The sequence below is a fragment of the Oratosquilla oratoria genome, chromosome 9, assembly GCF_046742065.1.
Source record: "Oratosquilla oratoria isolate Oo_2021 chromosome 9, ASM4674206v1, whole genome shotgun sequence".
NCBI lineage: Eukaryota > Metazoa > Arthropoda > Malacostraca > Stomatopoda > Squillidae > Oratosquilla > Oratosquilla oratoria.
Genome location: NC_134785.1, coordinates 78,133,315 through 78,144,862, shown reverse-complemented (window position 1 = coordinate 78,144,862; position 11,548 = coordinate 78,133,315). Strand labels below are relative to the sequence as shown.

The window sequence follows — 11,548 nt, the reverse complement described above, 5'->3', positions numbered from 1 at the left end:
TTGTAGATTTTGTAGTGGAAAAAGTTGAAATGGATGTAGATGTTGATGTATATGTGGTTGTTGAAGTAGATATGGAAGTGGAAGTAGTAATTGTAGATGTTGTAGTGGTTGAAATGGATGTGTATGTAGATATTGTTGAAGTAGATGTAGAAGTTGATGTTGAAGTAGTAGTTGTAGATGTAGTGGTAGTGGATGTATATGTAGATGTTGTTGAAGTAGATGTAAAAGTTGATATTAAAGTAGTTGTAACTGTTGTAGCGGTGGGAGTGAATGTAGATGTTGTTGAAGTATATGTGGTTGCTGAAGTGGATGTGAAAATTGATGTTGAAGTAGTAGTTGCAGAATTTATAGTGGTTGAAGTGGATGTGATTGTAGATATTGCTGAAGTAGATGTGGAAGCTGATTTTGAACTGGTAGATGTAAATGTTGTAGTGGTTGAAGTAGAAGTGGATGTAGATGTTGATAAAGTAGATGTGTTTGTTGAAGAAGATGTACAAGTTGTTGTCGAAGTAGTAGTTGTAGATGATGTAGTGGTCGAAGTGGAAGTAAATGTTGATGTAGATGGGGATGTCGAAGATGTGAAAGTTGATTTTGAAGAGGTAGCTATGGATGATGATGTTAACACTGAAGCTGAAGTAGAGGTTGATGGTGAAATAGAAGTGGATGTTGATGTAGAAGTGGACATTGAAGGGGAACTAATTGTAAAAGATGTGGAAGCAGGGGTCGATGTGGATGCTGAAGTAATAGTTGTTGTGGGTGAGGAAAATGTTGAAGATAAAGTAGATGTTGATGGTGAAGTAGAAGTAGATGTGGATACAGAAATGGATGTTGAAGGAGAACTACTTGTTGTAGATGTGGAAGCAGGGGTTGATGTCGATGTTGAAGTAATAGTTGTTGTAGTTGAGGGTAATGTTGAAGATGAAGTAGATATTAATGGTGAAGTAGAAGTGGATGTGGAAGTAAAGGTGGATGTTGAGGGAGAACTACTTTTTGTAGATGAGGAAGCAGAGTGTGATGTAAATTTTGAAGTAATAGTTGTTTTAGTTGAGGAAAATGTGGAAGATGAAGTAGATGTTAATGGTGAAGTAGAAGTAAATGTGGAAGTAGAGGTGGATGTTGAAGGAGAACTACTTGTTGTAGATGTAGAAGCAGGGATTGATATGGATGTTAGAGTAATAGTTAAAATTGTTGAGGGAGATGTTGACGCTGAAGTAGATGAATGTGTGGAAGAAGTTGTGGGTGCAGTAAATGAAGTAGAAGTGGAAGTGGAGATGGTTATTGAACTGGAGATAGAGATCAAAACTGAGTTAGACACTGATGCAGACGTTGAAAGAGTTGTAGATGTAGAAGTGAACACTGATGTACCAATTACCGTTGACGATGTTGCAGCAGCCGTAAATGTAGATCTGGGTATGAAAGTGAAGATAGAAATTGAAGATGAAAGCGATGTCGAGGTGTAAGTTGATGTTGATATGATAGTGGGTGATGCATTAGAAACAGTCGTAGATGCTGAAGTAGAGGTAGATGTTGTAGTCGAAATACGTAATGATGTTAATATAAGGGTGGATGTAGATGTAGTTGTTGAAGTGGATGCAGAATTTGATGAAGGGGTAGGAATAGATGTGGATGTAGGAGTGAGAGCACTTGTGGTTGTTAAAACAGAGGTTGATGTTGTTGAAGTAGATGTAGAGGATGAAGTGATGATTAGGGTTTTAGTGTAGGATGTAGATGTTGAAGTTGAATCTGAAGTAGATGTGGATATGCCCATTGATTCTGATGTAGAAGTTAAGTTAGATATTCGAGTAGAAGACAACATGGACGTGTAAGTGGATAATGACGTAGATGGGCGGGTTGTAGATGTAAAAGTAGAGGTAGATGTGAACGCTGAGGTAGAAGAAGATAGTGGATGTGCTGGTTGGGGTGGAAGTGCATAAAGTTGTGGCTGTTGTGGTAGATGTTGTAGCCGAAGTAGTTATATCAGTAGAATGTGATGTGACTGTAGATGACAAATTAGGGGTTGATGTAGATGATAAAGTAGTTGTAGATGCTGAGGTAGTTATAGGTACTATTGAAGTGGGTGCGGGCGTCGTTACAGAAATAGATGTTGAAGTAGAAGTTGGTATGAGCATGGGCGTCGATGAGGATGTTGAAGTAGATGTACTTGTGCTAAGTGATAAAGTAGAGATGGATGTTGAAGTGAAAGTAAAGGATGGAACAGCTTTAGATGAAACAGATATAGATGTGGTCGTTGAAATAGTGACGTTTGTGGACATCGAAGTGGGCACTGAAGTTGTGGTTGAAATAAAGACTGAAGTAACTGGAGATGTTGAAGCAGAAGAGGGTGTGGGAGCCGAGGCTGAGCTGGCATTCGTTGATGTTGAAACAAAAGAGCCTGAAGACGCAGACGCAGACGCAAACGTCGTCGAACTCGAGGGGGTCCCTTCGCAGCAAGAGGCTCCTCCCTTGCACGGCCGAACGCCCTCGAGGACAGTGCAGCCGCTGGGCGAGTTCGTGCAGTACCCACCTTCCTTCTTGCAGGTGGGTCGGTCGTCCTTGCAACAGACTTTCCCTTCCTTGCATGGCTTCACCACCTCACTGACCACTTCACACTCGATATTCTCCGGCGTGCAGGTCCCTCCGCTCTTCTTACAGATCTTTGAGGTTCCCTTGCAACAGACTTTATCGTCCTTGCATGTTTTTACTCCTTTGATGATTTCACACTCTCTTCCTTTCGAACTACAGGTTCTTCCACTCTTCTTGCAGGTCTTTAAGAGTCCTTTACAACAGACTTTGTTATCCTTGCAAGGCTTCACTCCTTCAATGACTTTGCATTTGCCACCTGTCAAAGTATAAATTCCTCCACTTTTCTTACAAGTTTTTATAGTTCTCTTGCAACAGACTTTGTCATTCTTGCAAGGTTTCACTCCTTCGATGACTTTGCATTTACCACCTTTGGAACTACAGGTTCCTCCACTTTTCTTGTAGGTTTTTATAGTTCCCTTGCAACAGACTTTGTCATCCTTGCAAGGCTTCACTCCTTCTATGACTTTGCATTTGCCATCTTTCAAAGTACAGGTTCCTCCACTCTTTTTGCAGGACTTAGAGGTTCCTTTGCAACAGACCTTGCCTTGTTTGCAAGGTTTTACTCCTTTAATGATTTTGCAACTCTCACTTTTCGAGGTACAGGTTCCTCCATGTTTTTTGCACTTCGGCAGACGTTCCTTACAACAGACCTTCCCATTTTTGCAAGGTTTCGCTCCCTCAACGACTTCACAGTTCTCACCCATTAAAGTACAGGTTCCGCCGTTTTGTTTGCACTTATTTCGTTTCCGTTTACAACAAACTTTGCCGTCCTTGCAAGCCTGGACTCCTTCTAAAACTTCGCAGATTTTTGTGGCCTCAGCGCAAAACCCACCACTCTTCTTGCATTTTTTCTTGGGCTTATGTGGTTGTTGTCTCTCACAACAGACTTTGCTGTTCTTGCAGTCGTCGACCCCTGCGACAACTTTACAATTGCGAGCATTGGTGGTGCAATGGCCTCCATTATCCCTGCATTTTGACGATATATTGATTTTACAACATTTCTTGCCTTCTTTGCAAGGGTCAACGCCTTTGATTTCTTTGCAAGAGTCGTCAGGAATCTTGCAGGCACCTCCATTGTTTTTGCATTTGTTGTTGGTGCTCTTCCTTCTCAAATAACAGCAGGTAACGTCTGGCACAGGATATCTACATCTTTCCCTACACACCCCAACTTTTGCCTGGCAGTCCGTAACATTTCCAGACAGTTTGGATTCTCGTTGCCCTCCTCGTTTGGGTTTTTTAAGTCTTGGAAACTTTGCACTTTTCTCTTTGGTTCCTAGAAACCTTGCATCTTTCCCTTTGGTCTTTAAAGATTTTCCACCTTTTCCTTTAGTCTCCGGAGATTTTGCACCTTTCCTTTTGGTCTTTGGAGACCTTGCACCTTTTCCTTTGGTTCCTGAAGACTTTACAGCTTTCCTTTCGGTCTTTGGAGACCTTGCCCCTTTTGTTTTGTCCCTTGAAGATCTTGCATCTTTCTCTTTGGTCCCTGGGGACCTTGCACTCTTCTTTTTGGTCCTTGGGGATTTTAAACCCTTTCCTTTGGTCTCTGGAGAACTTGTAACTTTTACTTTAGTTCTTGAAGATCTTGTAGCTTTTCCTTTGCTTCCTGGAGACCTTGCAACTTTCTCTTTGGCCTTTGGAGGCCTTGTACTTATCGCTCTGGTTTTTGAAAACCTTGTACTTTTTCTTATGATCATACATACATACATACATACATACATACATATACAAAAGGCTTTTTCCCCCTTACAAGTGAGGTAGCAAAAAAGAAAAAGGCATAAAAACCATTCACACCCATTTCATCCCTAATACACTCCACTCGCCTCCACCCTCTTCCCTCCCTCTTATCTTGGCACCTCCTGGATGATGGATCATCCCTGCATCTTGTCCACTGCCCTGGGTCAGAGGCAGTGATGCAAGACACAGCACATCCACAGCAAAGCCGCTTCCTTGTATCGGCGACCCCCTCTCCGTCCCATCATGCAGAAAAGGAGAAGACGGGAGAAATCCCTTCGGGCTGCGTCAAATTTTCTCACTTATACTACCTCACCCCATATATATATATATATATATATATATATATATACATGTATATATATGTATATATATATGTATATATATATATATATATACATACATATATATATATGTATATATATATATATATATATATATATACATATATATATATATATGTGTGTGTGTGTGTGTGTGTGTGTGTGTGTGTGTGTGTGTGTGTGTGTGTGTGTGTTTACCTAGTTGTATATACCTAGTTGTATTTTACGGGAAGGGGAGCTATGCTCGTGGGGTCCCGTCTTCATATCTCATTTTATCTAAACTATTTTTAAATTCATGTATTGTTTTTGCACACACCACTTTCTCATCTAACTTGTTCCAACTGTCTATTAATCTGTGAGGAAAGCTGTTCTTTTTCAAATCTCTTCTATAGCTGTCTTTTTTTACTTTCTTTCCGTGTCCTCTTGTATTTCTGTCATCCCATTTTATCAGATTCTCTCTGTCAGTAATTTCTATGCCTTTCATGATTCTGTAAATAGCTATCAAATCTCCTCTCTCTCTTCTTTGCTCTAGTGTCTGTAGTTCAAGTTTTTCTAGTCTCTCTTCATATGATAGTTTTGAGAGTGTTGGTGCCAATTTTGTAATTGCTCTTTGTATTCTTTCAAGTTTTTTTATACATTTTTTTGTACTTGGTGACCATATCGTTGCTGCATATTCCAATCTTGGTCTTATCAGGGTGATTAGGATTTTTTCACCATTTCTTCATCCAGGTATGTAAATGCAACTTTGATTGTTCTTATTAAATTATAAGTTTCTCCAAAAATCTTAATTATATGTTTCTCAGGTGACATATTATTCATAACAATGACTCCCAGGTCCTTCTCATTTTCTACTTTTTTTTATTCCTTCTTCTCCCAGTTTATATGCTCCTGTTATTCTGTTTTTGCTTTTTCCAAATTCCATTATACTACACTTTTTTGTATTGAACTCCATCTCCCACTTCCTACTCCATTCCTGTACTTTATTTAGATCTCTCTGTAGTGATTCACAATCTTCTTCAGTTTTCACTCTTTTCAGTAGTTTTGCATCATCTGCAAAGAAGCTCATATAGCTTTCAATTCCTTCATCCATATCATTAATATATATAGCAAACATTATTGGGGCCAGAACTGTTCCCTGCGGAACACCGCTTATTACTTCATCCCATTTTGAGTGCTGGTTTCTTATCACTACTCTCATTTTTCTTTCTTGCAAAAAGTCTTCCATCCAATTTAGTAGTTTGCCCTGTATTCCTCCTTCAGTTTCTAATTTCTTAAGCAACTTCTTATGTGGTACTTTGTCAAAAGCTTTCTTTAGGTCTAAAAATGCACAGTCCGCCCATCCATCTCTTTCTTGTATTATATCTATTAGCCTTGAATAGAAACATATTAAATTGGTGACGCATGATCGTCCTTGTCTGAATCCAAATTGCCTTGTTTTGTTTTTCTCTAAATATTTTACCCATCTACTTTTGATCATTCTTTCACAAATTTTTGCTATTGTAATTGTTAGAGAGACTGGTCTATAGTTTGTAGGTTCTTCTTTATTTCCTCCTTTATATATAGGTACTATATTTGCTTTTTTCCAATCTTCTGGAACTTTTCCTTCTTTCAAGGAACTGTTTAGTATGCTATGTATTTTGTCTGCCAGTTCATTCCTGCATTCTTTCAGTATCCAGTTTGCTATTTCATCTGGTCCATGCGATTTTCTGACATCAAGATTACTCAAGTGTTTCATTATTTCATTCTTTGTTACTTCTATTTCTTCCATAGGGGGGACTTTCTCTTTCCATTCGTTCTCTTCAGGTTGTATGTTCTCCCTTGTAAACACTGATTTAAAATGTTTGTTCATAATTTCCGCCATTTCCATTTCCTCAGTGTATTCAACTCCCTCTTGTCTTAATTTCTCCAAGTCTTGTTTGTTTTGTAGTTTATTGTTTACAAATCTGTAGAATAGTTTTGGTTGATCTTTACACTTTTCTATGATATCTTTTTCATATTTTCTCTTTTCCTCTCTGCACGTTTGTACATATTCATTTCTATAACAGGTATATATTTTCCATTTTTCAGGTCTGTCTTTTTTCCATCTGGTCCAGGCTTTGTCTCTTTTGTCTTTTAACTCCCTACAACTTTTGTTGTACCAGAATTTTACATATTCTTTTTCTTGTTTTTGTCTTGGGACATACTTTTCCACTCCTTTTTTGTAAATTTTTGTCAAAATATTCCATTTCTCTTCTACTGTTGTTTCTTCTTTGTATATTTCTTCCCAGTTTTCCTTTTGAAAGAATTCTCTTATTTTATCAAAGTTTGTTTTTTCATACATCATTCTTCCTTTTCTATATTGTTCATTTTTTCATATATTTTTCTTCATTAAGTTCCAGTTCAATCAATATGTGGTCACTTTTACTTATTGGTGTTTTATATTCAATTTTGTCCACTATTCTAGGTTCAGATGTAATTATTAGGTCTAGTCTCGATGGCTCTTCTTCATTTCTATACCTAGTGTTCTCCTGTATCCATTGTGCCATTGTATGGTCAGTAACCATCTCAAGTAGAGCGTTTCCCCATGAGCCGTCTCCACCCTTTACTGTCATTTCTTCCCAGCAGATTTCTTTGCAATTAAAGTCGCCCATCATAACTATTCTTCCTCCCTCTTCCATTATCTTGTTTAATGCTATCTTTGTGTCCTCTAACATACTTTTATGTTCACTCTCTTCCCATGAGGCTGTTTTCGGGGGCACATAATTTATCACAAACTTTCTGCTCTTCTTATCTCTGTCTTCTACTTCCATCATTATCATCTCTACTGTATTCTTTCCATATGTGACACTTCACGTTTATATCCTTCTTAGTCAGGAACATAACTCCACCCCCTTCCTTTTTCACTCTGTTTCTAATCCAATAATTATATGCATCATGTCCTACACTGTTGGGTGGTAGTGGACCTTTTAATTTTGTTTCTACAATTGCCATTATGTCTGGTTCTTTTTCCTTCAAATAAGCATTCAGCTCATTCAATCCTGTTATTAATCCATCTATATTTGTGTAAGACACTCTTAGTTTTCTGCCACTTCCATTGTGTTCTCTGTTTCCCTTTTGTTTTTCTCTTGTATGTCGACTTTCTTTAGTTTCATATTCACTACTCTCCAATAGAATCTCTCTTTTTCTGACTCCGTTCTTATCTCGTTCTTTTCCTTAGCTTCAAGTCTTTTCTGTTTTTCTTCCTCTCTTTCCTCTTTATTCATTTCCCTTTTTATCCATACCTTTTTATATTGTTCACTTGTTGCTAGTTTCCCTGTTTTGGATAAGATATTCTCAGCCGTAGTTTGTGACCTGAATTTAATCTTAATTGGTCTGGTTTTGTCTGTACTATATTTCCCTAGCCTGAATTTCTCTTCGATTTGTTTCATTATTTCTGGTTCATCTTCCTGAACTAATTCTAGTAAATTTCTTACTTTTTCATTTTCCTCTTTGATTCTTGTGGTTCTATCTGGGTTATGTTTCTCTTCCATTCCTAATATAATTATACATTTCTTTCTGTCTGCTAAGTCTCTTACTATATTCTCCTTCTGTCTCATCACTTTAATAACTGAATTTTCAGTTTGTTCATTCATTTGCTGTCTGATTATGTCAGTGAATGCAACTTTGCTATTTTCTTGGATTTTTTTCCAACCCTCCTTGTTCTCCTTATTATTCTCCTTTAAGACTTTATTCTCATCTTTTACTTCTTTTAACTGTTTTTTTTAATTCTTCAATTTCCTTAGTTAAGTTTTTGTTCGCCTTCTCTAGTTCTTCCAATTTTTCAACTCTCTGCACAATGTTGTTAACGTGACCGAACTTAAATTCCCAGTGCTCGATCATCTTAGCGAGTTTCTCTTCTAGTCTTGTTAATCGGGGGGGGGGGGGGGGTTTTGTCCCCCCCACCCTCTTTAAATCCCTGGAAAATATTCTCATCATCTTCTACTGTATTGCTCTTATCTATACTTCTAATCTTTATATTTTTGTTAGACATTTCATCATCGCTAAATTGGTCCGGCCCTCGTTTGTTTAGATTTCGTCTGCCTGCCTGGGCCAAGTCCTCACCTTCCTCATTTCCTTCCATTTCCCTCAGTAATCCCTCCCCTTCTCCTTTTTCCTTACTTTCCCTACACCACGAGCAATTTCTCCCCCCCCCCACCCTGCAAATACAATAGGTACTTCCTTTGCTTTGGGATCCACGAAATTTCACTTTTTCTTCAGAACGTCGTCTATGCCGTCCGTTCGTTGAAGTGTGTGTGTGTGTGTGTGTGTGTGTGTGTGTGTGTGTGTGTGTGTGTGTGTGTGTGTGTGTGTGTGTGTGTGTGTGTGTGTGTGTGTGTGTGTGTGTGTGTGTGTGTGCGTGTGTGTGTGTGTGTGTGAGAGAGAGAGAGAGAGAGAGAGAGAGAGAGAGAGAGAGAGAGAGAGAGAGAGAGAGAGAGAGAGAGAGAGAGAGAGAGAGAGAGAGAGAGAGAGAGAGAGAATTGGGTGGGGAAGGGCAAGCAAAGATGTGTTGGGAATAAAGTTTTTTGCCCTAACGTTGCGACCAACTTGGTCTTCTTCAGAGGACTTGCTGCTATACAATCAGATAACAAGTCTTATACTCGTAGTGAGAGGGAACCCGCCAAGCTATGAGTGGACGGATGTGTCAGGTTTTCCCTTTGGCTACTGAAACAGCTCCAAGACAGCTAAGAAGTGATGAACACCCCTTCACAGATAGTATCAGGACATACTTAAAGGAATCCTGTGAAACCCTACAAGATAAGTTGGACGAAATCAGCGATGGAAAGAAAAATGTGATCTTACCTCACTAGCTGGTAAGTAGGTTGAATAAGGATTATGTATTACAAGAACAAAGACTTAAACGTAGGCTACTTTGGTTATGGAACAACAGTAATTGGAACAAGCTGGGAAGAAGTAACTTTGTGACCAACCTTTCAGACAGACAGCTGTCTAAAAACGAGAAATTGGTACTGTCTCTGGGACTTAAATTTGATATAGGAGGAAAAGGTAAATATTACAAGAAAAGTGTGAATAATAATTATAAATGGTCTAAGAACGAGGTCAATAAAGGTTTCACCCAAGGAGTATTAGCATGTTATCAAGCCTTAGCCTATTGTAATTGTTTTGTTAATCCCAAAAGATTTAGAGAAGCCCTTCAAACTTTGAGTAAAGATGATAACATTGTAATCACCCACGCCGACAAAGGCGGCGGAGTGATTATTTTTGAATAAAGTTGACTATCTGGACAAAATGTCCCATCTTTTGAGTGATGAGTCAACTTACGAAAGGCAATCGGCCGGCAGCGCAGATAAAGAATCAGCAAAACTCAACACAAAAGCGAGAAGAATCCTACGCAAGTCAACCAGGGGGAGAAAGTTATTAGGATTACCAGAAGAAGATAAAAAAAAAAAAAAAAAAAAAAACATAATGCACGGTCTACCTAAAGTGCATAAGGTAAATGTCACCATGAGACCCGTAACCTCAGAGATTGGAAGCGCTCCTCATAGATTAGCAAAATGTCTAGCAAAACCCCTATCCAATGTCATCGGTTTCATCAGCGGAGCCCATTTAAGGAATTCCTCCGACCTGATCCGAAGACTTAAAAGTCTGAATGTCAGTGATAAAAAGTTGGCAAGCTTTGATGTAACATCATTATTTATCGATGTTTCTATTAATGATACTCTAGAGGCAGTAAAGAAAGTTACTTCAGGTATCGATGATGATATACTTCCAGTTCCAAAATCTGATTATTTAAAACTTGTCTCCATGTGTGTCAGGTTTGGATATTTCATGTTTAACAACATTGAATTTAGACAGCACAATGGTCTTGCAATGGAGAGTCCGTTATCGGCGGTTATGGCTTGTCTATTCATGTAAGTATTAGAAATGGACAAATACATCAACATCATGGGAAGAGGTACCACTTGGCTAAGGTACGTGGATGACATAATTGTGGTGATGCCAAAAGGAACCAATGTAGAAAATATGCTGAGAAGACTCAACGCTGTGAATAAAGACATTCAATTCACAGTTGAGCTAGAAAAAGAGTGTAAGTTACCGTTTTTAGACACGCTTTTACATAGAGGTTCTGAACAGGTAAGTTTCTCAGTATACAGGAAGCCCACCAATAGGGACGAACTGGTGTTCTAATAGATTTCTTTCTCAGAGGTTTTCGTATATGCAGTAAAAGACTCTTAGAAGATGAACTGGCATACATCAAGAATATTTTTAAGAGGCTGAAATAACCCGGAGGTTTGATAACCAGAACAATGAGGAAAGCCAAGAAGATCTACGATAACTCAAATGTCCAGGCCCCGGGAAAAGATAAGTCACAATTTATAACTGTCCCTGATTCTACGAACACCGGAGCTATTGATAATTATTTGATAAAAGTTGGAATAAATATAGCAAAAGTGTCTTCCAATAAGATCAGAAAAATATTTAGAAAGCATGTTAATATTCGTAATAACCTCAGTGTCATTTACCGCATTCCATGCAGCGGCTGTCCATCATCATACTTCGGCGAGTCAGGTCGAGGGATCAAGAAACGCTTGAATGAGCACAAAAACAACCTCAGGACGCATAGAACATCTAACTAACTGGTTTGTCACCTAGACCAATGCAGACACTTACCTGACCGGAGCCGCGTGGAAATTCTACACGAGGGACTCGAGAAGAAGATGAGAAAAAATGTGGAAGCTGCGCACATTGTCACCAGGAAAAACAATAACAACAGAGATGGATTTACATGCCTCTCAAAAGCAGCAAATGTCTTCGTAATTAAATCGGTAGCCTAAGGGAAAACCTGATACATCCATCCACTCATAGTTTGGCTGGTTCCCTCTCGATACGGCTACAAGAATAAGACTTGTAATCTGATTGTAGAGCAACAAGTC

General features: G+C 38.7%; 1 protein-coding gene across 1 annotated transcript; it reads left to right on the top strand.

Annotated features, from left to right (window-relative positions):
- The first annotated feature begins 10,118 nt into the window (after window positions 1-10,118).
- On the top strand, window positions 10,119-10,529 carry LOC143028122 (uncharacterized). The gene has a single exon (XM_076189754.1). The coding sequence runs from the start codon at window positions 10,119-10,121 to the stop codon at window positions 10,527-10,529; it is 411 nt and encodes a 136-aa protein (XP_076045869.1).
- Window positions 10,530-11,548: the final 1,019 nt, after the last annotated feature.